Here is a 26543-nt window from a genome sequence, read left to right as displayed (position 1 = left end):
AGAGCACTTCCGGCCGGAGCATCGAGCAGCTCAGCGGCGCTGCGCCCAGAGGGGCTCCCTCGGGCCCGTCTACCAACGAGAGGCACCGCTTGAGGCCAGAGCGGCCTCCCATCCCTGGAGGTCCACGTTGGTCTCCGCGCCGGGGCGGGGGCCCAGGGACGGCTCCTGTGCGTTGGGGGCGCCACTTTATCCGTGGTAAGGGAAGGAGGAAAGCAGGATGTTGCCTCTCTAGGCCTAGGCTTTCCTCAGTATTCCGAATGTCTGGTTGCCATAGCAACTTGCAATCCTTCTGAGTCTCCTGTAAAGGCTCAGGGGAGTATGAGTTGAGTGGGGCCTGGGTCACCCAAGATTGTAGGGATAGAGCCCCCAGGACTACCTTCCCGACCTTGTAGTGTGTCCACAGCTTCTTTCCGGGGAAGACAAGAAGAGATACTTTGAGCCCAGTTCCCCCAGCTTTCTTGGGTCCCTGGAAGCCCTGCCCAACCAAGCTCGGGGAACGCAGGGCGTCTTCACCCCGCGCCTTTCATCCCCCCTGGATCTCCAAGCACCAACTGGTTCATCACCCTAATGACGCTGACCCTTTTATGAGGCTGCTTTCATGTCAACCGCTTGGGAGTGCCATCTCAGCATTAAGCCTAAGGAGGCTGACATGACATGGCGCCCCAGACCCTGCCCCGGAGTTTATAAGGCAACTCATGGGGTGAGGTCCCCGCTCCTCAGTGTCCCCAGTACTCCCACCTCTCATAAACTCTGTTCAACACGCTTGTCTGGCTGAATGCAGAGTGGACTGGGAATTCACAGAGGGCATGTCACAGCTTAATCATCTTTGTAGTATTTTCCTTACCTAAACCAATAATATTTGTGGAGTTGAATTAAATTGGGTCGTTCTGCAGTTAAATCAGGAGAGTTTGAGGTTATAATTTAAAGCAAGGAAGAATTAAAGTAAGGGGACATGGGAATTTTAAGATCTAGGGCTGGGGAAGTAACTGGTAGAGCACTTGCCTACCAAACATGAGGCCCCGGATTTGATACCCAGAATTATAAAATAAAAATTAAAAAAAAAAATAACTCCTTACTTAAGGAAAACAGTGCCAACGTCTCTGCCTGTCATAGTGCTGAGGGAGCCAAAACCACAGGGCCACCGGGTAGAAAAGGACTGGTGAAGCTCAGTTGCTTGGATGGGAGAGGTCATTTGTCCAGCTATGATTCAGTAGCTTAGCCCTTTCCTATATACCTCCTCTGTGCTCTTTGGAGGCCACAAGACTCACAGAGCATTTGCCCTGATGGCTAGTGGCTCACAATCTTAAAGCTAGCCTGTATTTGACCATTTCCCACTTCGGTTCTCTATATCTGAGCCAACACATTTACTCCCTCAGCTTTAATTTCATCTGATTCTCAACTCATGCTATCTCCAACATAGGCTTTTTTTTTTCTCCCCAGAGTTCCAGACCTGTATATCCAACTACCTACCAGATATGTCTGGGATGTTTCACAAATTCCCAAGGCTTAACATGTTTATTGAACTTATTCTCTCCCCACCCCTCAAAAAAGAACAAATGTTGTATTCGATTCTCTTTCCTGAATTCCCTATATTGTTGAATGGAATCAACTACTTGGCCACCAAGTGGGAAACATGGAGGAAATCATGAATTCCTCATTTTTTTCTCATTCTTGATTTCAAGTTTACTACCAAGCCTTGTTGATTCTCCTATCAAATATCTTCCAAATCTATATATCCTCTTCCCATTCCAATCCAGACTCTTGTCATTTCTTTTTTTCACTCAGAGAAGACTACAGTAGTCCCCTAATTGTTCCCTGATCTCATCTCTCTCTGGTCTTGGCTGTTCTACAAGTGACCTGAAAAGGGAAACACTGATCAAATTTCACTGGTTTGAAACCTATCAATGGTTTTCCACTGCTGTGAGTTTGATCTCTGGCCTATGTGACAATGGCCTAAGGTCTGAGCCTAAGCAACTCCATTTTAAAAACTCCAGTTTGAAAATTGCAGTCTCACCATGCATGCCTAATGGAGAGACCACCAGTATGGCCCTCAGGCACAAACAAGTCACTTCTCCCCACCCTGATAAACTCAGATTGAAGCCTCTGGCAGGCTGTTCATGCCTGCCCAGGGGAAAGCACCCCAAAAGAGAGAAAGGCGAAAAGATCAGGGTGGGATCCACTACACCAGATGGTTTAACCCCAGAGTAAATGATGTCACTGAGAAATGGTGGCAGCTGGTAAGGATTAAAAGGGGGACAAAAGCTCCAAATTTGGTATAAATAACAGAGCAAATGAACAGATATTCAGCCAGCCAACACTGATGCCCTCACGCTGAGAGCCTGATGAGGACCTGGACTGGCATCCCAACACTTTTTATTGTTGCTGATCCTCTGCATCTTCCTCACCACTCTTAAACTCTATAGCCACATCTTGACCCTGGTGACAGTCACAACTTCTCCCTATGACCCTCTCCTCAACCAGCCATCAGCTCCACCTCAGGAGAAGCCTGCCTTGGTTCCTGACCTGATCACTCCAATCTGAGTGAGTGTGCATCTGCTGGACTTAAAGCCTAAGGCTTGAGACTTTTGATCTGACACGCAGAGGGAATGTCTGTCATTAGCCTGTCATAATTAAGTGTTTGCAGTGCTTAGAATTAATCTAGAATGGTTTGCTGGGAATCAATCTAGAATTGTTTGCTGTGAATTGATTATGTTGTTGCAGTGTCTAACATTAAGGGTTGTCGTTTTCTCGATTAAGAACCTATAGAGTGAAATTGTATTGAGTGATTTGAGTGAATAAAGCATTGACTAGGGCACAAGTGCGTGGACATTCTTTATTTCTCCCCCTGGACTGCAAAAGTCACACCTTTTACCCATTTTGACAGCCTGCCACACAGCCTTTTGGTTATATGGCTACTTTCTACCATCAATATTGAACCCAAATGCTTGTAGTTCCAGAAAATGCCATGACTCTTGCAATGTTTTCGCCCCCCCTAGTGAAGCCAGAATTAGACAGGCAGTCAGTATAGATAGGTAAATCGAGTCAGGTCAGATCAAGGAGGCCAATTTTGAGTGATTCTGAGAAATTGGAGACTGTCCCCTGAGGGATTGAATGTTAATTCCTTCAGAGCCCTTCCTCCACCCTTATCAAGAATCTGCCCCTGCCCCTGCCCCAACCTGTTGCTATAGTAATTTATCCCAGGGAGCTATAAGATTGTTAATTAATGTGTCCTTGGCTGCTCCACCCTGCCCTTCCCCCTTCAGCCCACCTGTTTCCCACCTTTTGGCTACCCCACCAAGCATTCCTGGGCTTAGTCATCACATACCCGGAAGGAGAAAGATAAGAGGAAGAGAGCAGGAGAACAAAGGAAGTCTAGGACATATAAAAAGGGCAGAAGGCCTCCCTTCTTGGGATACCTTCTCCCTCCTAGGAGAAGTCTGTTAACCCTGTTTTTTTTTTTGGTACAGGGGACTGAACTCAGGGGTACCCGACCACTGAACCACATCCCCAGCGGCCCCCCCCCCCCTTTTTAAACTTACAGATATGGTCTCACTGAGTTGCTTTGTGCCACAGCATTGCTGAGGCTGGCTTTGAACTCATGATCCTCCTACCTCAGCCTCCCAAGTTGCTGGGATTACAGGCATGTGGCACCGGGCCCAGCTCTGTTACCATATGTGTGTGTGTGTGTGTATAAAAAGTTGTTGATTGACCTTTATTTATTTATTTATATGCAGTGCTGAGAATTGAACCCAGTGCCTCACACATGCCAGGCAAGTGCACTACCACTGAGCCAAAGCCCCAGACCTTCTGTTACCCCTTTTTAAATAAACCCTGCTTTATATGCTTGCCTCAGCATGCTTCTCTAATGTTCAAAGTTCAATATGTGAGGAAGCAGAACTCCACCTATAACTGGCGGTATCACTAGGGTACCCTTTCCCCCTAAGCCTTTCAAACCTCTACACAGACATGACCTCTTCCTGGAATTTCTGCTTGATGTTGCTGCCCCCAAGTTAAATATCCCTTTTTGGGGGCCCTCCATGGCACCTTTGTAACAGTACCCACCATAATGTACTGTAATTGTTGGTTTGGAGGTCTAGCTCCCCTAGAAGGTGCTCAGAAAACATTTGATGAAGGCTGGTTCAGTGTTAAAGCGCTTGACCGTAAAGGAAAAAAGAAACCATCTGACGATTAAATGATGGAGTAAACGCTGCGTTACTATACAATGCCAGCCTTTAGAAAGAGCATTTGAGCACAGGCAGTCTACCTTCAGGAGCCTAGAGCCTTGAACGCCCCCGCACTACAAGGCCAAGTCCTCTCTGGGATTCCCCCGCCGGCCGCTGGGGGCGCTGTGCGGCCGGCGCCCAGCTCTCCTCCGCCGGAACTCGTCTTGCGGGGGAAGCTGGAGGACGGGGGCGGAGCCCACGAAGTCTACTTCCACCCGCGGAAGAGGGAAGTCTGTGGCGGTGCTGCGGCTGCCCTGTTTTCTGCCAGCTGGGAGGGGCCGGGTAGGGGTTCTGCGGGAGCCCTAGGAGGTACGGAGCTGGGAGGCGGGGTTCGTCCTGCGTGGATAATGCCCTCTGCCCTTCGGCCGCTTTACGGGATCTATCTGTGCCTCTTTTTCCCTTTGCAAGCCTTCCTACCTGGGGAAATCTCTGGCGGAGACATACCCCTCTGGCAGTCTCTCTTGGGTATCCCTTCATTGCAGGACTCATTGTGTGGGAGGGTGTTTATGTCAGTAGCTTCCTCTGGAGAGGTTTGTTTGGGCAATCTTTGGAACTCCTGGGGGATTCAGTGTTTGGAAGTTTCCTTCTGGGGCCTCTTCGGAGAAAGGGTGTCTGAGTCTAGGTCTTCTGAGTAAGGGCTGTCCTGATTCCCAGAAGCTTTGCATTCAGTTCCAAACTTGGGTTTTTGGTTATTGGGAGGTCTGCCCTGTTTTGAACCTCTCTTTCCTCACCTCACCCAGGGTGCTTCTGTTCCTCTAGGTGGAAGGTTAAGCATGGGGAAGAGCTGCAAGGTGGTCGTGTGTGGTCAGGCATCCGTGGGTAAAACTTCAATCCTAGAACAGCTCCTGTATGGGAACCATGTAGTGGGTGAGTGTTGATGGGGCTTAGGTAATGGTGGAAGATGTTGAAAAATAAGAGGATTTGATTAAAACACGCAAAGGCTAAAAGCTGCTCCAATGGTTTTCACATTCTGAAGGGTAAAAACTAACATCATAATCCCTAGTTCTACAACATTGAATAAATCTGGAGGGAAGAATCCCAATATCCAAGATAGGAAGGAAAAACTCCTATGTCACACTTTGCTTAGTATGATACACATGTCTGTTCCCCCAAATCATTCCAGTCTTGCCAGACTCTCCTTAGTTCCCACATTACTTTCTCTCCCTGTCTGGTCAGCCTGCCAGAATGTCATCATCACTCACATTTCCCATCTCCCTTCCCATCAGATCTTCTCATTTTATCCCAGGTTCTGAGATGATTGAAACCCAGGAAGATATCTACGTAGGCTCTATTGAGACAGATCGCGGAGTGCGGGAGCAGGTGCGTTTCTACGACACCCGGGGGCTTCGAGATGGGGCTGAGCTGCCCCGGCACTGCTTCTCCTGCACGGATGGCTACGTCCTGGTCTACAGCACAGATAGCCGAGAGTCCTTTCAGCGTGTGGAGCTACTCAAGAAGGAGATTGACAAATCTAAGGATAAGAAGGAGGTGTGTGGCCCAGGCTTCTGTTGGAAACCCCAGTGGTGGGAGAGGATGGGCCCTGGACTGGCTTTAGGAGGCCTGTCGTGGCTCCATTTTTCACTCATTTGCCAAGAGGTAGGTTATGAGCTAGAAAGTCACTGAAGGGTGTTACCTCCAGGGGTATTGTTGAGACAACTTAACCAAAGAAACTTCTGTCTAAGGAATCCCTGACCTAAATCATGAAGCTCCTGCTAATCTTCTTGGTAATTTCATGCTCTTACTTTAATTCTCCAAAACCTTCCTCTAAGCTGCAGGCCTGGGAATGCTTCTTACCAGTTGTTTCTCCAGAAACTGACAGCCCAACAACTGCACCTGATCTAGTGTATACCCACAGGCTTCTGTTCTTTGTCTCTTTCCAGGTCACCATTGTGGTCCTGGGCAACAAGTGTGACCTACAGGAACAGCGGCGTGTAGACCCAGATGTGGCTCAGCATTGGGCCAAGTCAGAGAAGGTGAAGCTGTGGGAGGTATCAGTGGCTGACCGCCGCTCCCTCCTGGAGCCCTTTGTCTACCTGGCCAGCAAAATGACCCAGCCCCAGAGCAAGTCTGCCTTCCCCCTCAGCCGCAAGAACAAGGGCAGTGGCTCCTTGGATGGCTGAAGAGCTACCATTCCTTCTTCATCCTCCCAACCCTGTTCCAGCTTTTGGAACTCTAGAGGATAGGCTAAGCGTAGGGCGTGTATGTAGGCAATCTGTCCTTCCCAGTCAGCAGAGGGAGCACCCCACTAGCCTAGGCATCTGGGCTATCTCAGGCCCATGCCACTTCTCTCTCTGAACTCTTAAGAAATGCAGATAATTTTGACTAGTGCCCTCTTCCCATACTCTGCCTCCTTACCTCCCAACTTACGTCAGATTTATCTCCACTGTTGCCTAGAGTTGTGGGTCAGCATCCCTTCTATCTGCCCTGGACAGGAAATAGAGCTATCATACTGAAAGTGCCCAATTTAGGATTTGGGTCCTATTATAGGGTCCCAACTTCCTGAGCTTCCTGCCAGTAACAGACACACACACACACACACACACACACTCACTCACTCTCTCACTCTTAAGGCACTATCCTGGACTTTGAGAATGGGTATCCAGGTATTGTATGCGTGGCGTACATGTGCTTACTTGTGTTAGCATTAGGAGAAGCTCCATCCCTCACCTAACCTTCTTCCTGGCCTATCCTTGGCTGGAAGAGGCTAGTCACCTAGGAGTATCATTTTCTGTATGAATTCTTTCCCTGCTCCCAATTATTTCACTTCCTCTTCCTGTTTGGAGAGCAGATGGGCCTCTTTGGTTGAAGTTGAATGGAGAGATGACTGGGCTAAGCAACAAGCTATGACCCAGCAACGTGTTGGTTTTCTCATCTGTAAGTGATAGGAGTTGCTTAGACGATCTACATCCTTTCCAGTTGGATGACTTTCTAAAGCCAGAGGCTTGAGCCACCTGTGACTGGCCCCCTTGCTTCTCCTTCTTCAAGGTGCTATGCCTGCCAGCCCTGGAGGCTGGACACGTCTCTTCCTCCAACCACCAGGGGGCAAGAGTTCACTCTCCACTCTCAGTTGCCAGAGTGGCCAATCAGTGCCCAATCTATCCACCTGCCCTTGAGGGCTGGTCTTCATCCCTTCCTCTGGTTGTTTTCAGCTAGTAGCTGAACTATTTATATCACCTATATTTATATGCTTGCTGCCATGGTGAAAGCCGGACAAGGTGCTTCTCTAGCCCTTCTTACCTCAGATGTCTGAACAGAACCAGGCAAATCACTAGCAGCTTCCTAGGAGCTCCCAGGTCTTCCATTGGGGCTCTGAAGGATAGCTACTCACGCAGATGTGCTATCAAGTGAGCTTAAAACCTCCAACCTTCCAATGCCCTCTTCATGCTTCTGGTGTGCACACTTAACAGGTGAGACACTAGCCAGGTGACCTCCAGTACATGCCCCTTCTCCCCAGAATGGGAGAGGTAAGCAGGGGCAGGTGTCTAGGGTTGGGCAAGGAGAGGGCATCTACAGGCTCAGGCTCAAAGTTCATTTATTGATATGTTGGACACAATAAAACCACAATTGCTATTATCAAAAAGTTTCCTCCCCTCCCCTTTTTTTCTTGTTCTCCCATTGGAAATCTTTTTCAAAAAAAGATACAGGTGGACACTGGCAAAGTCCCGTATTGTGGGATGAGGGGACAGTGCTGGGGTCGGGTGGATAGGATTTGACACTGACTGGCAGCACAGAAGTGGGTCTGTGAGAGTATCGGACTACATCCCAGCATTCAGCTTTACATCAGGAGGGGTGCTTGGGAAGAAGGAAAGCTGAACTTAGTGCTGAGGACCAGTCTGGGGTGGGGAACTATTCATGTCAGAGCCCTGGGGGTGGGGGGGGCAGATTTGGTGTTAGCTGAATCCATAGTCTAAGGGGGACCCAGTGTCCCCCAGAGCTGGGGTCCAGAAGTCAGAAGGGAAAGCTGTATGTGATGGCTCACTTGAGTCTGGACACACAATACCACCTTGACCTATTCTTATCCTAGCCTCATCTGAAAGCAGGTGGGCCTGTCCTGGCTCTACTCCACCCTAGCACTGCTTGATCCAGAGTATTTGGACTTCTTTCTCCTCTGTGGTTCTCCACCACATCCCAGGGTCACCTTGTCATGAAAGCCTTGAACTCTCCAGCTTGAGACCCCATCCCTATTTCCAGCGATTTCTCCAGAGCATGGGGTAGAGGTCATAGACTTGTCCGCAGGCCAGGTGAGGCTGTTATGGGAGCTCAGATGTCCAGAGCCTGGCCATGTGGGTGTAGGTCTCAGGGAAATGACAGCACCACGAGGCTGGGGTTCTGCATAGATCTTTGGGATTTATCAGGCTGGGAAATGCAGGCGAGCCTAGGACTAGCCTCGGAAGGACCTGAAAAGGAGGGTGAGGGCTGGACGGACACCTGGTGAATCCCAGTCCAGATGAAGCAAAGGTAGCTGCCCTTAACTAGCCCAGTTCTTCCTAGACTGGGCAGGACCCCCCTCCCCCAAGTTGTAAAAGGCAGTCCTGTGGGATGCAGGAAACTGAGGTGTCTTGGGGGAGACAGTAAGTGGCTGTTTGGGAATCAGCCTTGGCCTCTTCAGTAGGGCTAATAGGGAGCAAAGACAATGGGTCCCGTGGCAGGGCGGATGGCTCCTGCTGGAGTGCGAAACAGAGCTGGGCCCAGGATGGGAGCTGGGAAGAGGGTAGCGGCTGCTGTGGGGGCAGGCCGGAGGGCCAGGGGTCCTGGCAGGGTACAGATGGCAGCGGCAGCAGTGGGCAGTGGGCTGGGCAGGAAGCGGGCTGCCAGCGTCTTGGTGAGTTGCTTCTGCAAGGCCAGTTTAGACTACAAAAAAACAAGAGAGGAGTGACAGGCCTCTGACCCCCAAAGAGCTCACCCCCTGTCTGGGCCCCATTTTGCAGGCTTTTTGCCTCATGGAGCGTGCTTTTTAGAGTTCCAAACCTAAATCCTCCTCCCTTCCCACTCCCAAATAGTCATTCCAAAGAGCTTTCTCCACCACCTGTCTTCCTGCCCAGAGGGAGGACAACCCCAGGATGGGAGAAGGGAGGAGGCTGTGGGGGATGGGGTAGAGATGGTCTCTAGGAGATGCACGCCCACCCCTCTTGCCCCAAAGATTACAATCCCAGCCCACCTCCCCGGAAATTCCTGTGGGCAGATCCCTGGGTGGCCAAAGCCCAACCCTAGCTCTCCCCCTGCTCAGACAGCCTCAGAGCGAGGTGGCCTCCTTCCTGCCATACCACCAAGCCCCCCAGCTGGCCCTCCCTTCCACCCACTCTCTCCCTCCTGACCCAGGTCCCAGCTCTGTTGCCTGGAGACAGATACCTTGAGGATACTCACAGCCAGCGCTGCGTGCTTCTGCAGCTTGCTGTGCTGGCTGGAGGGCTTTGGGGGCTTCCCAGCCAAGCGGTCTTTATGCCTCCTGCTGCTCATGTGCTAGTGGACAGATGCAAAGACAGTGAACAAAATAAGGAAGCCCAAGGGCCCCAAAACTACTCCATTACCTTCGACTGCCTGACCTTCCACTACCCGCAACCACACTTTGAATACACAGGTACTGGGAACTCGCCACGGTGGCCCTGGGAGCGAGGCAGGCTTGGCGTCAAGGAGCCCACCCCAGCTCCTTAGCCCTCCCTGCGACTCTGCCCGCTTCTGCGGGTGCCCTCCTGCCTTGCTTGCCCACCCTCTCACCAGCTCCACCCCCAGTCAAGGACTCCTTTCTCCCACCTGCTTGAGCTGGGTCTCTGAATTGACCTGGAGCTGACAGAGAGCACAGTGGAAAGGGGGGCTGGGGCCCTGCCGGCCACCCTGACCCCCTGTCACTCTCTTGGCCTTGTGTCCAGCCCCTCCCCGGGATACTGGGCGGCCCCGGCCCTTTCGGGGAGTCCCTCGTTGACCTTCCACCATCCACCGGTGCTTGGCTCCTGGAGGAAATAAGGAAGAAGACAGTCTGTCAGTACCACAGGGGGTCTCAAGGACCACAGGGACCCCCTCCAAACCAGGTTAGCTGGGCTGTCCCTTGAAGCCTCCAGGCTACTCAGAACACACTTTGCCCTCCAACCTCCTAGACTTCACCTCTTGGTATCTCTAGCTTCGTGCCAGGCTCCCCCAAAGAAAGCTTTGTGGGCAACTGGTCAGGTTCCCTTCTGCTCTGATCCCAACCCCTCCTGATCTTTTTTTTTTTTTTTTTTTAATATTTATTTACTTTCAGTTATAGGTAGACACAATATCTTCATTTCCCTCCTGATCTGTTCTAAGGAGAGATGGAGGAAATGGGAGGAGGTGCCTCCTGTTTTCTGGAGACTGGAGTAACATCAGAGATGTGACCTTCAATTCTTGCTGCCTCAGACTTCTCTTCCCAGTTCTCCCTCCCCAGGGATTAGCAGGAGGACCCAGAAATGCCTGCCCAGTAACAGCTGAGCATAGTACTTTTGTCACCCGGAGCTGGAAGAAAGTGCCCAGGAGCTCAAGCCTGCCCACACCTGGTGAGGCTCAGCCTTCCAGCCTCCCCCAACTCCAGCTCCTTGGGGGCACTGACCTGTGTTGTGAGCTTGAAGCTGGGAGGTCGAGTTCACTGTCACCTTACATGTGGGACAGTAGAGGCGCCCCTTTTCGCTCCTGCCTTCCCCACTCACTCCACTTCCCACAGCTGCCGCCACTGGCTCAGGCCCTGGTGCCTCTCTGCCAGGCTCTGGGGAGCAGGGTGGGCAGGAGGAGGAAGAAGAAGAGGAGGCAGCATCCAAAAGGTCTGAGGGGGCTGGTTCCCTGGATGGGGGGTCCGGGGTCAACGGCTGCTGGAGTGGAGGGCCTGCAGGAACTGCTGGGGAGAAGGGAGGCATGGGTGAGAGTAGAGATCCAAGATGATTCTCCAGCCCACGATTCTTAGCACTAACAATGAAGATGGTAGGGTAGGGTGGAAGGGTCCCTGGTGCAGGGATGACCAGCACTGAATTCCAGGCCCCACTCTACCACCAATTCACTAGCCAGACCTGGGCCTCAGTTTCCTCATCTGAAATCAGAAAGTTGAACAGAGTGGTCTTAGGAAGCCGCACAACCCTGATACTCAATATTGATTTGCTAATGTTAAACAGAAGTCACCAGAAAGATGTGCTAGAATGTTCATTGAGCATTATTCATAATAGCATAAAACTGGAAACTATCCAGGTGTCCATCAAACAGAAGGATTGTGATATATTCATGCAGTGGAGTACTATGTAATGAAGAAAAAGAAAATACACCTACACACAACACCTTATAGACATGATGAATGTTGGTGAATGTTCATGAGATGAACAAAAGCAAGTCAGACACAGAAACCTGTGTACTGGTATGATCCACCCAAACCAGGTGAAACTAATTTATGATGAGAAAAGCCAAGATCAGAGTTACTCCAGAGTTGGGGGTGGGGTATAGCTGATTGAACAGTTTCCCAAAAAAATTCATATCTGTATGGTCTTATCTGAAAATAGTCTTTGCAGGGCTGGGGATGTGGCTCAAGCGGTAGCGCACTCGCCTGGCGTGCGTGCGGCCCAGGTTCGATCCTTAGCACCACATACAAACAAAGATGTTGTGTCTGCCGAAAACTAAAAAATAAATATTAAAAAAAAAGAAAATAGTCTTTGCAGATATAATTAGTTAAGATGAGGTCATGCTGGATTAGGGTGGGACTTATCCAATGACTGTTGACCTTATAAGAAGATCACGTGAGAAGACACAGAGACATGGGAGGCAACGTGATGTAAAGACAGGCAGAGACTGGAGACTGGAGTGATGAGTCTAGGGGCCAAGGACTGCCGGCAACAAACAGAAGAGACAGAGAACAGTTCTCCCTCTGAGCCTGCGTAAAGGAACCAACACCTGAATTTTGGACTTCTGGCCTCTAGAGATGTGGGAAAATAAATTGCTACTGTTTTCAGCCACCCAATTTGTAGTCATTTGTTACAGTGGCCCTGGAACTAATACAGAAAGATGGTGACCAGGAGGGGGCCTAAGGCAGGCTCCTGGGGATCTGGTCACATGTTTCCTGAGCTAAGTATGCTCAGATGGGAAGTTCACCAGGCTGCAGCCCATGTGCCTTAGACTCTGTGTACGGAATACTCCAACACAAGAGAGATAATAAGCCGCAGAAATCTCTGAAACTCTGGTCAGAAGCTAGATCTGGAGTTAGGGCAGGTAGAGAAGAGTTCAGGACTGACCTTTGTTCTGTAGATCTCCAGGTGCTCCACTGGCCAGAGTTGGGGTTGGGGACACCACTCCGGCATCCTGTGTCAGGCTTTGTGGCCTCTGCTTGCTCTTAGCAGCTTCAACAGCCTTGAGTTTTCTGGCATGCTTGTGGCCTTTATAATGTGCTTCAGCCTGGTTCTGGAGAGGGGAGGGCCTGGGGTCAAAATTTCTTGCCTGGTCCACATGCCCCACCCATGACTGAAGCTGAGCAGAGGGACACGTTAAAGGGATGCAGGGTTCAGGTCACACGAAGTGCACTCTTGTCATTACATCACAGCACATAGATGACCCTGATGTTTACAGAATGTTTTTCACACAGGAGCTCCAAGGCAAGTGGCCTCTACCTTCAAATTCTGACTCAACCACTTAAGAGCTATTCATCTTTGAGCAAGTCACATCGTCTCTCTGAGCCTGAGTCTCCTCACTCATAAACTTTGTGATGATAAAGCCAACCTCACAGGGCCTAGTACATACAGTTGCTGCTCAGTAAATGTTCATTATCAAGTTTATAGATGACAGCTGGATGTGATGGTACACACCTGTAATCCAAGCCACTTAGGAGACTGAGGTAGGAGGATCGAGAGTTGGAGGTCAGCATGGGCAACTAGTGAGACCCTGTCTCAAATTTTTTTAAAAAGTGGGGAAATGTGCATCATACCGTGCACGAGGCTCTGGGTTTGAACACTAGCACCCCAAAAAAAGTTTCTAGATGCACACATGAAGACAACAGGGTAGTCATCATATGTGGGGGTCATGTGCCCTGAAACATTCACTCCTTTGTTCATGTTTTCACCACATGGTTGCTATTTATCATTTGCTCTTTGTCAGGCACTGTGCCAGGGAGAAGTGTGAGGAAGACACGGTCCCTCCCTCAGAGCAAGTTCTCTGTCCATCTCTTGGAAGGCCTCATATGACCTGATAGACTGGAGGGACCCTCAAATCTGGGCTGTCAGTGTCTTCTCTGCTTCAGCCAGGGATCCCTGCTTATTGCTCCCAGCCCACCTCCCTCAAAGGTGAGAAAGAGGCCTTCTCAGCGCCCCACGGACTCTTGCACAACAGCAGTTCTGACATCCAACCTAAACACCAGCATTGCCTGGACAGGAGGTAAACCTTTCTGAGGAGGCCAAAATGAGGCCCCTGCTCTCCCCAGGGGTAGGCTATAGTAGAAAGTATGCAGCCTTGGGGTTGGCTAGGCCTGGGTTTGCTATTTACCAGCTGTGTGGCCTCAGGCAAGTCACTTAACCTCTCTAGGCTCAGTTTCCTCATCTGAAAAGTGTGGATGATAATAGTGCCTCTATTTCTTTCACAGCTGTATCATTAGAACCCGTCAAGATGATGGGAATGACACATTCTGTAAACTCTGAGGTGCTTTAACACCTCAGCTCCAGACCAGGAGCTTACAGGGGAGCCCCTGGGACCCAGAGTGGGTAAGGGCAGTCTTCTCTCTTGCAGAAGGATCCAGAACATAGGAGAGTTGCAAAGGGGGGGTAGATGGAATCCCAGTCGTCTAGAGGTAGGCAGAAGAGGGTTATGGAAAGAGGCAGGAGAGAGGAGAGGATGGGACAGTTGAAGTATCAGAACTGTCTCTTCTGCAACCAGGGCTCGAAAATAAGGACCACAGCCTCTGAGCTCTGGAAGGACCCTAGAAGGAAACCCAGTCTCCAGCCCCCTCATTGCCCAGCCCCCTCCCAGGAGTTCCCATGAATCCCTCTCACCGCTGAGTTGAACCTCAGGTGACAGATGTTACAGGAAATGAAGAGCTTCTTCTTCAGAGGGGAGGGGACCCCAAATGTGTGGCTGATGACAGCTTTCTGGACTGGGTCCATCTGTGAGGGGGATGGGAGGGCACAGTAACTCTGGGGTTGATTCAGGAAGGACAGTACCAAATGCAGAAAACTAAAGACCACTGAGAAGTCAGCCTCTAGGAAGAACTTTCCTATCCTGTGGATGTTAGACAAGAGATAGCCTCTTCCCTGGCTGACTTACTTGTCAGCCTGGACTTGTTTGGAGGCAGGGGGATGGCCAGGGTAACCCAATGATTTTGAGAAGTAGAACCATGGGCTAGTGAACATCTTGACATCTCTTATTGTCCCTTTGGTCTCTGTTTTGTTGTTTTACAAGAATTACAACTATTGGGACAAAGAATTGGGTACAGAAGGAGGCTGATTCATAGTAGGGTAGGGAGGGGGAGCCTGGGAGGAATGGGCGAACTCTAGATAGGGCAGAGGGGTGGGAGGGGAAGGGAGGTGGCATGGGGTTAGAAATGATGGAGGAATGTGATGATCATTATTATCCAAAATACACGTATGAAGACACGAGTTGGTGTGAATATACTTTGTATACAACCAGAGATATGAAAAATTGTACTCTACATGTATAATATGAATTATAATGCATTCTGCTGTCATATATAAATTTTTTAAAAATAATTAAAAAAAAAAAGAAGAATTGGGGGCAGGAAGAGGCAGGGAAGGGACAAAGAATCCTCCTGTTGGGATTTCCCCTCCTCTAACCCAGCCTGTGTGCTCGGACCTGGGAAGATGAGCCCTACTTTTGTTTTGGCAGTTTGGGAGACTGAACCCAAGGGCACTCTACCACTGAGCTACATTCCTAACCCTTTTTATTTTTTATTTTGAGACAGGATCTTGCTAAGTTGCCCAGGCTGGCCATAAACTTGGGCTCCTCCTGCCTCAGCCTCCAGGAGACCCTTGGATTACAGGCATGCACCACCAGGGACTAGTCCTGTCTTATCAGTTCTACCTGCAACTAGGCCTAAGGCTCTGATAGCTTGTCAGGATTCTGAAAACTATGGCCAGAAAGGTGGTGGCCAGGGAGAGAAGCAACTGGAGGCCTGAGGGTTCCCAGAGCAGTCTCATTTCCTTGGAATATTAACCTAGGTGTTTTCTTTATTTTGCTTATTTTAAATAATTTTTTTCCTCTACTAAACCAAGCTTTTATGTTTCTTTTTCTCAGGAGCTTAGTTATTTGACCAAAAGCAGAAGTTCTCTGGTTTTGTCAAGAGGAACTTTCCAAACCTTCCCACAGGAAGAACACAGAGGATTTGAGAGAGCTGGGTGGGGATGAGACCTCAGAGGAAATGGCCTACAGGGCTCTCAGCAAGGAGGACAACAATGATTGTGGCCACCCTTAAGAGTCAATGAGCAGGTCAGTGAGGTACAGTGAGGAGTCTGGTCCAGAGGCCTGTCTCCAAAAGTCCTTGACTCCTTAGGATCTCTGTACCACCCTGGAGAGCAGGAGGAAGGAGGCTCCTAAGGGTGACTGAGATGGAATTAGAACCGTTCAGATACACAGGCATACACATTAATCACAATTACCCAGGCACAAAGAGTTGCTCACACACACACAGGACACCAACATACACACTCCATCCACACACAACACACAAAGATCTACAAAGACACAAACTACAATAGAAAAGCACACTGACTGCACAGAGACACGTGGCTTATCCACAGGCGCTGCACCAAAAACTCAAGGGAGACCTACCATCTCTGGGCAGTAGTGATGGCAAGATAGGGGAGACACCATCTTGTTCCCTAACCTCTACTGAGCCCAGGGGTCCCTATTCAGGGGGCTCCTAACCACTGTAGGGGATGTTGCAGGAAAATGAGCTCCTGGTTAGACCCAGAGGCTGAGGCTGACCTCTGAGCCACCCTCCCTGCCCACCTCCCCAGCTGGCCACACTCACCCACCCGCCAACCCAACCCGTACCGTGCTGAAGTTGGGGAAGAGACTGAGCGGGGCGGTGCCATTGAAGTGGAAGGCGAGCAAGTGCTTGAAGTCCAGCGGGGGCTGCAGAGGCCGAGTGGGCAGGGGCAAGGAGGCCAGCAGGGGGCTGGGGGCACTGGAGGCTGGGCCTGCTGCAGGAGGAAGAAGGGCAGGGTCTGAAATGGGGAACCACAGGGCTCTTTCCTACCTCTGTAGCCAGAACAAAAGGCCGATGGTCTTGGGTGTGGAGCCAGGGCAGAAACTCCTGTTTCTTCACAAAGTAGCATCAGCCAAGCAGACAGAAATCATAGGCCCCATTGGTGGGCTCTCACAGGTGGGCAAGCAGAGGCAGGAAGTCCACAGCTGAGGGTTCCCAGCCCAGAAGGATGACCCTCCCACACTCATAGACAGAAGCAACATAATGGTCCAAATGCACTCCCCAGGGGAGGTCAGTCAAGGCAGGGGACAGAAGAGATAGGGCTGGCCCCTGACATACATACCACCATGAAGACTGCAAAATGTGCTGGGTTTCCACTTTATTGCAAATGAAGCCCAAATTCAGGGGGCTTGGGAAAAGGTCAGCCCCCTTCCCTCTCACTCTCTAGCTGTCCCCTCCCTCTATCCATATCCCACACCATTCACAGGAAGGGCTGACAAAAGGGAATGGAAAATCCATCAGTCTAAGGGTTGTGCTCCTCAGCCCTGGTGAGGTCCCAACAACATTTCCCTGGAGGCAAAAAGTAAAATAAAAACCCTAAGCATCCTGGGTCAGGCCAGAGGCCAGCCCTTAGGGGCAGCAGGTACAGCAGCACCATGGTCTGCAATCTTTGGTCTTAAAGGTCTGAGGCAAGGGCAAAAGAGAGCTAGGAATTTGAACAACCAGATTTTAAGTAAATTAGAAATAAATCCAGTCCAGGGGTGTGGGGCGAGGTATATAAAAGAAAGAAATCCAGTCCATTTGGGACTTTTTTAGACCCTGTCATTGCACAACCAAAAGAAGTCTTTTTGATTTTTATGTGTTAACACTATGAAAGGATAGATTTATTTCACATCTGTAGATTTGTATGTCTATATACATGGTCATATACAGAAAGGCCCTCAGGCAGCCTACTGGCAGGGAGGGGAGAAAGGACACCACAATCTCCATGATCCATTGTGCCCTTGAACCATGAGCACATGCAGAGTATGCTGTGCTGTGTGTCAAAAAAGAACATGGTCTAATGAGACTGAGGCCAACCTGAAAAACATGGCAAAAACCTCCATCTCAAAAAAAAAAAAAAAAAAGTTTTTAATTTTTAAAAAAATCTGTAAAAACAAACACGGGGCTTGGGGGGTAGTTCAATAGTAGAGCAACTGCCTAGTGTGCATGAGGACCTGAGTTCCATCCACAGCACCCCAAAAAGTAAGCACAGTCATCTGCTCTCCTGTCTTACCTAAAAAGAAGAAATACTGTTGAGTGTTGGGCTAGGAAACAAAGACCAATTCTTTCCCTCAATTTCCAAGACCCAGTTTTCCTTCCTCCAACCAAGAACCCCCAACTTTTCTAGGGCCAAATGTGCGTGGGGTCCAGAAAGGGAAAGGGTAAGTTACTTCTCACCAAATTCTGGAAAGGGAGGAGGTGGGAATGGGGGGTTCCGATGCCCTGACCTTACGTAGCTAGCCTCTCTGTCCACTTGCTCAGGCCCCTCTTCCCATGCAGCCCCCAGGGTTAGGAGCTCAGCAGGGGTAGAGGGTTAGCTAGGTAGACCACAGTTAGTAGGTCAGCTTGGTTGCAGCATAGTCAAGTCTGGCTTGGCCCTTGGAGCATCCAGGGCTGCAGGCTGAAGGGGCAATGAGGAAGCCATCCTCAGGTGAGCTGGGATCCCAGGAGCCCCTCCCCCCATCCACTCTAAGAACTCCGCCGCCAGCGCAAAGTCAAACTCATGCAGCGGGGGCCCGTCCACGGCGATCTTCACCACGTGGCCTCCCCGGCCTTCCCCGGTCGCGCTCTGTCCCCACCATCGCAGCTCGCGACTGCGGCCGACCTTGTCCAGGAGGCCGGCGCCCGCGGGCAGAGATAAAGCCAAAGCGGCCAGGGCAGCGAAGTCGGGAAAGAGCTCGTGCAGCTCCGAGTTCTCGCAAGCCAGCTTGGTGCACAGCGCCCGCGGGCTGAGCCGCCCCAGGCTGAACACCACGCGCTTGAAGAGAGCGAAGTCGCCCAGCGCGCGCTGGCGCACCACCGCGGGCGCGAAGCCGCGCAGCAGCACCCGCAGCGCCCCCTCGCCGTGCGCACCCAACTCTTCCGGGGCCTGCGGATAGCGGCGGGGGTCAAAGATCGCCGCAAAGGCAGCCACGGCGTCCAGCGAGGGCCCGGGATAGGAGTCCCGCAGCCCCCTCTGCATGGAGTCCAGAAAGGCTCCCCGCAGCCGCTCCAAGTCCCTGATCGCGGCCTCTGAGTAGCCGACCAGCTCCAGGCTGCGGTAGGCGCAGCGCCCACCGCCCCGGTCGGGGTCTGAGAGTGCCAGTTCTCGCAGGAAACCCTGGAGGCGGGCTCCCCCTGAGCAGCGCTGGGCTTGGAGGGAAGCTGCTGCCGCCATCACCATGGGCTGCAACAAGGCCAGGTCGGGCTCTTCCGGCTGCAGGATGAGGGTAAGCTTCTGCACCGAGGGCAGAGCGTCCAGCAGCAGGTGGGTGAAGGCTACGAAGGTGAACTGGCGCAGGGCCAGAGCCAGGGCTGCAGCTGTCGGTGAGGCTGGGGCTGCGGCTTCCAGGGTGGACACCAGGCAAGGCCAGGCCTCTGCCACTGCTTCCACAACAGGCAAAAGGGAGGCCCAGGGCACTGGCCTTGGTCCTGCCAAGTCAATTGCTGCAAGGTCCAGGGCTGCCCGGAGCTCAGGGACCATGTGAGAACTGGGGCCACCGTGCAGGCGGAATAGGGCATCCAGTATGCTCTCATATTCACTCAGGTAGGCAGGGGGTTCAGGATCTGTCCTGCCAGGGAGGCAGTGCAGTTCGGTGAGCAGTGGGCAGGTAGCCTGGAGCTGCAGGCTGACACTCCCTAGGCGGTCACTGGGGACGGTTGAGCTGAGCCAGGCTAGCTTGGGTGCAGATACTCCGAAGGCCTGCAGGATGTCCAAGAGCTGACTAGCAGTGGCCCTGCCCTCCTGTAGTTCCACACTACCCAGGAAGGTGGTAGAAGGCTGGCCATCACATGGGGATACCGAAGTGGCAAACAGGGCTAGACTGTGGGATTCAGGCCAGTCCCTGGTCTCGTCTAACACCAGCCCCACAAATGGGGATGCCTTCAGGCGCTGGCAGGCCTCTGTGTGCAAGACACTGGCAATGGCCACCTGGGACAGCCAGGGAGAGAAAGGGAGGGAGGACAATTAGGCTTGTCCCGAAAGGGAGGTAGGCAGTGCAGGGTGGTGGAAAGAGCACAGTTCTTGGAGTCAGACAGACTTAGGGACTAATCTTGGCCTTGCCACTCACTCATTGTGTGCTACCTTGGGAAAGTCCCTTCACCACTCTGAAATTCAGTCTTCTCAGCTGTAATACTTGGTCTCAGCTAATATCTGCCCCCAGTCTTTATAAAGGGTTTTCATGACTTAAAAATGTAAATTTTCATTATTGGTCTCATAAATTTAAAAGTTCTTTATGATCTATAAAGCACTCTAAGAAGGCTAGTTTTTTTCCTTTTGTTTTTCTGCACATGGTCCCAGTCTACCTTATTCCTGGGAGTCTCCTTCCACTGTTCAGCTCAGACATTAGCAACAGACACGTTCACTAACAACTCCTGACTTTACATAGAGTGCCAGCTGGGTGCTGTTCGCCATCTTTCTATAAGATGATATGCAACTCACCTACTCCCAAGCCAGCCCCCCAGGATTCACACAGCTGAACCTAGGACACAGCTGCAACTTGTAAGCCTCCAGGAGCCATGTGAGTGAGTTTGAGCTTGAAGTGGGCCAGGGGCAAGCCAAAGGGTAAGGGGAAATGATGGCAAGCCCATACCTTGCCCTGAGAGCATGGGGACTTCACTTTTTAGTAGAAGCCACAGATCTAGATCTTTACATTCATCTCCTGGATGTTTTAAGTTAAAAACTAACACTTTTTTTTTTTTTTAAACAGGGTGAGCTGGATATAGTGACCCACTCCTGTAATCCTAGTGATTTGGGAGGCAAAGGCAGGAGGATATCAAGTTCAAAGCCAGCCTCTGGAGCTTAGCAAGGCCCTAAGCAATTTAGGGAGACCCTGTCTCAAAAGTAAATAAATAAATAAAAAGGGTTAGAGATGTGGCTCAGTGGTCAAGTGCCCTGGGTTCAATCACCAGTACCCCCACCCCCAAAAGTTGAAAACCAATAAAACCCATCTATGGGCCAATCAAGCCCCCAGGCTGCCAGGTTGCCTCCTCTGGCTAGCTAGTGAGAGGAGTGCCCCGTGTGCAAGGCCAGCCTGGCCTCTCACTCTTGTACCCACTGCTGGCCCAGTGCCAGCCTGTGATAGGCCCCAGTGAAGCTTCTGAAGGGTGGAGACAGGAGTGAAGTGCCTGGCTGTTCCACAAGGGCCTAGCATGCTGGGGCTGCTCCCAAATGGCTCAGTGTCCTCCCTCCCACTCCCAGACCCTCTGACTGCCACCCACCTGCATGTCCCTCACTCTCCTGGGGCTGTAGTAATTGCCATGCTCTGTGCCTAGCAGCGCTTGGCACAGGTTGAATCTCTGCAGCTCGAGCAGGGCAGAACAGCGGTCTTCGGGCACATCCTCCTTGGCCATGCAGTACACAGTGGTCAGCACCGCCACTTTGGCAGAGTCCACCTCTACTTTGACATCCCTGGAGGTGGGGGTGGCAGCCAGGCTGCTGTAGGCCCCACCTCCCTCAGCAGGGCCCTCGAAAGTGGGCTGGCCCTGGTTGACTGTCAGAGCCTGGCGGTGGGCCCCCGAGGTGACATGGCGCAGCAGGGCGTGACGCTGGAAGTTGTCAGTGCCCACGGTGAAGGCGTTCTCCGCTTTGCCGTGCTTGTTTCGTACCAGGGCCTGGCGACACTCGAGGCAAAACATCAGCTTCCGCTCATAGTCAAAGTCCAGCCAGGGAAACTCCTCCTTCCAGTGCTCATTGAAGTAACGCTTGCACTTCTTGTTGGAGTTGGAGGCCTCTCCTGCTGGCTTCTTCCCCGGGGGCACCATTCCTACTCTAGGGGCAGGGGACCCCCAACCCCCACCCAAATGCTTGTGCCTCCTCCCTCCCCAACCACACAGACACCTCCCTTGACAGGGGAGCTGGTGTGGAGATGAGGGGGGCAGCCCACCAGGCTAAGGGGCACCATCCATCTAACTTAGCCTGGAAAGTTTATTCCTGCTCTGCCGGTGGGAGACTGGAGATGAAAAAGACAAGGGAGAGGTGTTAGGGGGACCGTCATGGTGGGGGCAGATTCTGGTGGGGTGGTGGGGTTCATCCTGCCCAGAGTCCTCCCAGGCTGAGGAGTGAACTGGACTCAATGGGGCAGGGGCTTTGGGGAGTGTGCACTCATACCAAGGGCCAACATCAGGGAGGTACAGGCTCCCAACCCCCTCCAAGGCCTCCTTCCATCCAGGACACGCTATAGCTTGGCTTTGACAGCTGCAGCATCTCAGAACTCAGAGCCTGGAAGACTGCCACCATCTATGCAATCACATGTTATAGGACATTTTTAGGGGAAATTGAGTCCCAGAGACAGAGTGATTCTTAGGGCTCATGAGTAGTTCACGGCTGAACAAGGATTACAATGCAGACCTCGTGACTCCTAGCCCAAAGGATGACCAGTCCCCTGCAGCCCACAGCTACCTAGCTCATCAGAAGAAGGTCAGAACAGGATTTTCTCTGGCACTCCCATTCCTGCACACATGCAAGTGTATACACACACACACACCCAGCAGTGATTCTAGAACAGTAGCCTAGACCTGTGGCTGCTTGGGAGGCTGAGCCCCAGAGTGAAGGTAGCTAGCTTGTGCACCCCCCCCAAGCATGAAGCCAGGAGAAGCCATTTGGGATCAGAAGGTCATGTCTAGCCACCAACCAAACCTGCCAACTCCAACTCCTAATGATCTCATATCTAATGATCTCCATGGCTGAAAGAGGGAGGTAGGCAGTGCAGGATGGTTAGACTCAGGGACTAATCCCAGCCTCGCCACTTACAGTGTGACTGTAAGCAGTAACTATCACTCACAGTGTGAATTGAGCCAGGCCCTGTGCAGAGTACTTTACAGTGATTCCTGAAGAGGATCAAGGTTACTCTCTGTGGGTAAAGAAATTGAGGCTCCATGACTAAGTGATCTATCCCAGGTTTTGCAAACACTAAGTACCTGAGGCAGAATTGGAACTCAAGTCCTCCTGAACCCAAAGGCCATTCTGAGCTCCTGGGCTGCACCAACCTCTGCCTCCCATCTTTCCAGCCTCAGCCCAGTTCAGGCCCCACTAGCTCACATGGTTTACAGCTGCAGCCTCCATCTCTCTGCTGTCATTCCCCCCACACTTGTCCCTCACCCCACAGCCTGAGAAAGCAAGCTCAGGCACAGATCTACCTGTCACTCCCTTGCTTCTACTTCTTCGGTGGTACCCCATTGCCTAAGTCTGTGCACCTCACCAGGAGCCAACAAGACCCTCCACAGCCTCTGGATACCTCTAGAGCCACCTAGAAGTTCCCATTTGCAAAGCCAATTCCAAAAAAGCCATTCTCCACATATGCAGAGCTGGTACTTTTGTCCCTGTCTATCCTTGAGCCTCCTTTTCCTGGCCAGTTGCCACTCATGCTTTGAAAGCAGCCCAGGCATCCCCTTGTCTTCCTGATGCCCCCAGCTGGGCTGGCACCTGTCTTCTAGTCTCCTGAAGTTCCCTATGGTAAATGCAGGGATTCTCCACGCATGTCTGCACTCGGGTTCCTAGAAAGTCAAGACCAAGTTTGTTCATTTTTGAATCTCTAAGTACTTAGATGCAGATGCCTCACAGTAAAAGCTGATGGCTTAAAACAACTACAGAGTTGGGTGTAGCGGCGCAAGACTGTGATCCCAGGTACTCAGGAGGCAGAGGCAGAAGGACCTTGAGTTGGAGGCCAGCGTAGGCAACCTAGCAAGACCCCTGACTCAAAAACAAAAAAAACACATAAAAGAACAAAAGGATTTGTTATGGTTTCATGGAAGAGCTACCTGTGTCTGAAACTGCTGATTAGAAGAACCTAAGCTCTGAGACATCACTAAATGACCATCTTGTCCATTTGCTGTGTGCCCAGTCCTGCACGCCAACTGGCACATGGGGAATACATGTGGTGAGTAGGTCAAACAAGAGCAGAGGAGCAGAATTCCAGGGGCAGCCCACTCTGTGTCACCAGGTGCAGGAGAACTCCCTGGTCTTCTTCCCCTGTACTCTGAGTGGCATTTGGTGCTTCTCACTATGCCCTCCTTGAAACATTCTAATATTCTTCTTCTTTTGTACTGGGATTGAAATCAGGGGAACTGTACCACTGAGCTACATCTCCAGCCCTTTTTTGAGACAGGGTCTCACAAGTTGCTGAGGCTGGCCTCAAACCTGTGATCTTTCGGCCTCAGCCTCCTGACTCATTGGGATTACAGCTCTGTGCCACCACTTGCCTTCCAAGACCCCACATCCCCTGGTTTCCCTTCCCACTATGAGCCACTCCTTGGCCTCTGGAGTTCATTTCTTCATCCTCTTCCCAAGCTCAAACTATCTAAAGGTTTTAGAACCACCTCTGTGGACCACTCTGAAATATACAGCCCCAGCCTGGTCCCCAATCCCCTCCCTCTAGCTGCCTTCTTGGCTTATCTACATAGAACTCTTGATTGATCTTCACAAATATGCCCCTGTCTCAGTCATTTTCATCTCAGAAAATAGCCCCTTTTCCTTTCCAGGTGCTCTGGCCAGAAACCTGCAGTTCTGACCCTACCTCTCTCCCAGTCCAGGGCCTGGTCCACCAACAGGATCTGTAGATCCCACCTCCAAAATCTACCTCAGTTGCATGCCTTCTCTCCATGCTATTGCCTGTTGGTCTTGTTCAGCCCACCTTCATCTCCTGCCTGGACTAATACAGTCACTGTCTGAGAGCATTCTGGGTTTCCATCCTTATTCTTCTCTGACCAAGGGGACTTTTTTCCCCCCCTTTGGTACCAGGGATCAAACTCAGGGTCACTTAACCACTGAGACACATCCTCAACCCTTTTTATTTTGAGACAGGGTCTTGCTAAGTTGCTTAAGGCCTTGCTGACTTGCTGAGGCAGGCCTTGAACTTGCTCCTCCATCAGCCTCCAGAGTCTCTGGGATGACAGGCGAGCACCACCCATGCCCAGCCCAGGGGGACTTTTAAAAACTTATTGCTTAGGCCAAATGTGGTGGTGCACACCTGTAATTCTAGCAACTAGGGAGGATGAGGCAGGAGTACTGCAACTTCAAAGCCAGCTGTAGCTGTAGCAACTTGGTGAAACCCTGTCTCAAAAAATGAAAAGGGCTGGGGATAGAGCTCAGCCATAGAGTCCCCCTGGGTTCAGTCCCTAGTACCACCACCAAACAAACAAACATACACCTTAAATCTCTCCAAGGCTGCCTGCTGCTCTGAGGTCAAGTGCCCAAATTTCTTTGCAGTCTGTTAATGCCCAGCATTGCTGACCCCACTGGTGGCCACTCATCCCCAGGGCCTTTGCACACATGCCCAAATGTTCCTACCCTTCCTATGACATTTTACCTGGCTTCCTGTAGTTTACAAAGCTCTGCTTACTTTTGCATAGTTCTGTGGCTTCACATCCCTTCCTTTCCTCCTCGGCCCCCTCCCTTCTCTCACAGACACTCCTCGTGGGCTGGAAAGTTAGCTAACTACTTCTTGTGAACAGTGCCATGCCCAGCAGGCATGCCACAAAATTTGAGGGGGTGAAAGAATAAGGAAGAGGAAGCTTCAGACAGAGCAGTGCAGTGGGACCGTGGACCCCTGCTGTGTGGTTAAAATAGCTGCTTTTGATATGCTTTCCTCCTAAGAGGCAGTGATTCTATGACCTTGCCCAGCCCAATGCCCAAAGGATCTTAGAATGGGGGAGGGGTGCAGGACCACTATGACCTTCTGGAAGTTTCTCAGATCCTTTCTATGTACTTGGAAGCCAGCTATCCCATCCTGTTCTGCAGAGGGATAAATGATATGATCTAGGATGTTTTGATGAAAGAACCAAAGAGCAGGCAGCTGGAAGCCTGGAACGTGGAGATTCTAAAACTGCACTTCCCAGTACAGTGGCCACTTAGTCACATGTGGCTGTTTAATTGGAATTAAATACAAAAATTTAAATTCAGTTGACACTAGCCATATTTCAGGCACTTAGTAGCCACATGTGGCTAGTGACTATTGGACTAAACGGCACAGGTAGAGGGAACATTTACATCATGCCAGAAAGTTCTATAGGGCCCAGCTGCTCTAAAAACATATTAAAAAAAAAAAAAAAATCCATTGACATTACCCCCCACCTCAGGTCTGAGGGAACCAAGCTACCAGGGGTAGAGTGTAAATAAAACATTACTGTGTGCGTCCAGTTGTGAGTAAGGCTGACCAGGTGGGAGTCCTTGTGTGGTCCCAGATCCTGCATCTCCACACCGGGCAGGGTAGATGGGAACCAGCCCGAGCTTCCCTTCGGGCAGTTGTGTTGGTCTGCTCCCCCAGACACAGTAAGCCTCAAACCCCAAACTGATGTGCCCCCAGGATGGAGGTCCCTGGCTTCCTCCTCGGGCTCCTCTGGACCCTTTCATGGGACCCCACCAAGTGAAGTCCACACTTTGAGCAGAGTAGGGACCAGATGAGATGAGGCTCCCTTGCACGCCTCACCCATCCTATGGGATGCAAAGCGCTGGGGGACTTCCTCTGGGGAATGCCTCGGTTGGGTCCCCAGAGACCCTGCTTCCACCTGCCCGCCCCCCCCCCCGCCCGCCACAAGGCCCCCAGTCCCGGCTGGTCCGCCCCCTGCCTGGAAGCTCCGGGAGGGGGCGCCGGCCCAGCACCCCTGCGCCGACCGCACACACTCACAGAGACACGGGAGCCACCATCTTGGGCGGTGGACGCTCTGGCCGTGGTCTCCTTGGGCTCCACTGAGCGACAGCAGCCACTAGCGGTAATCGGGGTGAAGAGGCGCCAGCAGCCGGCGCGGCCTGGAATGCGAGCAGGGAGGCGGCTCCCCCTGGGCTCACCTGGCTGCGCCCACCTGCCGCAGCTCCCAGCCAGCGCGCTCAGCTTCGCCTCAGCCTCCTCCCACTACGCGCACTGCAGCAGGAGCTACTGAGGTCAGACCGCAAGAAGACGGAGGGACAGGAGTCCGTTCAGTCATCGCGTCCACCCGTCGGTTTCTAGAGG

The 26543-nt window shown here is 51.6% G+C and overlaps 3 protein-coding genes across 9 annotated transcripts; 1 reads left to right on the top strand and 2 right to left on the bottom strand.

Annotated features, from left to right (window-relative positions):
- The first annotated feature begins 4447 nt into the window (after positions 1–4447).
- Nkiras2 (NFKB inhibitor interacting Ras like 2) lies at positions 4448–7803 on the top strand. 3 transcript variants are annotated; one of them, XM_027947036.2, is made up of 4 exons: positions 4448–4532; positions 4983–5090; positions 5470–5711; positions 6104–7803. In XM_027947036.2, exons 2-4 carry the CDS (start codon positions 4997–4999, stop codon positions 6341–6343), a joined length of 576 nt encoding a protein of 191 aa, XP_027802837.1. In that variant the 5' UTR covers positions 4448–4532; positions 4983–4996; the 3' UTR covers positions 6344–7803. The 3 variants fall into 3 exon arrangements, with proteins under 3 accessions (XP_027802837.1, XP_071459766.1, XP_071459765.1); XM_071603664.1 differs by lacking the exon at positions 4448–4532 and adding an exon at positions 4583–4688; XM_071603665.1 differs by lacking the exon at positions 4983–5090.
- Znf385c (zinc finger protein 385C) lies at positions 7739–26268 on the bottom strand. 5 transcript variants are annotated; one of them, XM_071603660.1, is made up of 8 exons: positions 26220–26268; positions 16203–16351; positions 14186–14296; positions 12443–12608; positions 10786–11067; positions 9975–10171; positions 9573–9683; positions 7739–9074 (listed from the first exon to the last, which is right to left on the bottom strand). In XM_071603660.1, the coding sequence occupies exons 3-8, from the start codon at positions 14294–14296 to the stop codon at positions 8838–8840; spliced, it is 1104 nt and encodes a 367-aa protein (XP_071459761.1). In that variant the 5' UTR covers positions 16203–16351; positions 26220–26268; the 3' UTR covers positions 7739–8837. The 5 variants fall into 5 exon arrangements, with proteins under 5 accessions (XP_071459761.1, XP_071459762.1, XP_071459764.1 ...); XM_071603661.1 differs by having other exon boundaries at positions 10786–11064; XM_071603663.1 differs by having other exon boundaries at positions 9588–9683; positions 10786–11064.
- Positions 17965–23912, bottom strand: C17H17orf113 (chromosome 17 C17orf113 homolog). Its single transcript, XM_027947035.3, is given in 3 exon segments — positions 17965–18085; positions 18087–19528; positions 20818–23912. Coding segments are annotated over 3 exon segments (2025 nt in total). The 5' UTR covers positions 21361–23912; the 3' UTR covers positions 17965–18045.
- Positions 26269–26543: the final 275 nt, after the last annotated feature.

Source organism: Marmota flaviventris, chromosome 17 (genome assembly GCF_047511675.1).
Source record: "Marmota flaviventris isolate mMarFla1 chromosome 17, mMarFla1.hap1, whole genome shotgun sequence".
NCBI lineage: Eukaryota > Metazoa > Chordata > Mammalia > Rodentia > Sciuridae > Marmota > Marmota flaviventris.
This window is presented reverse-complemented; position numbering and strand designations above follow the sequence as displayed.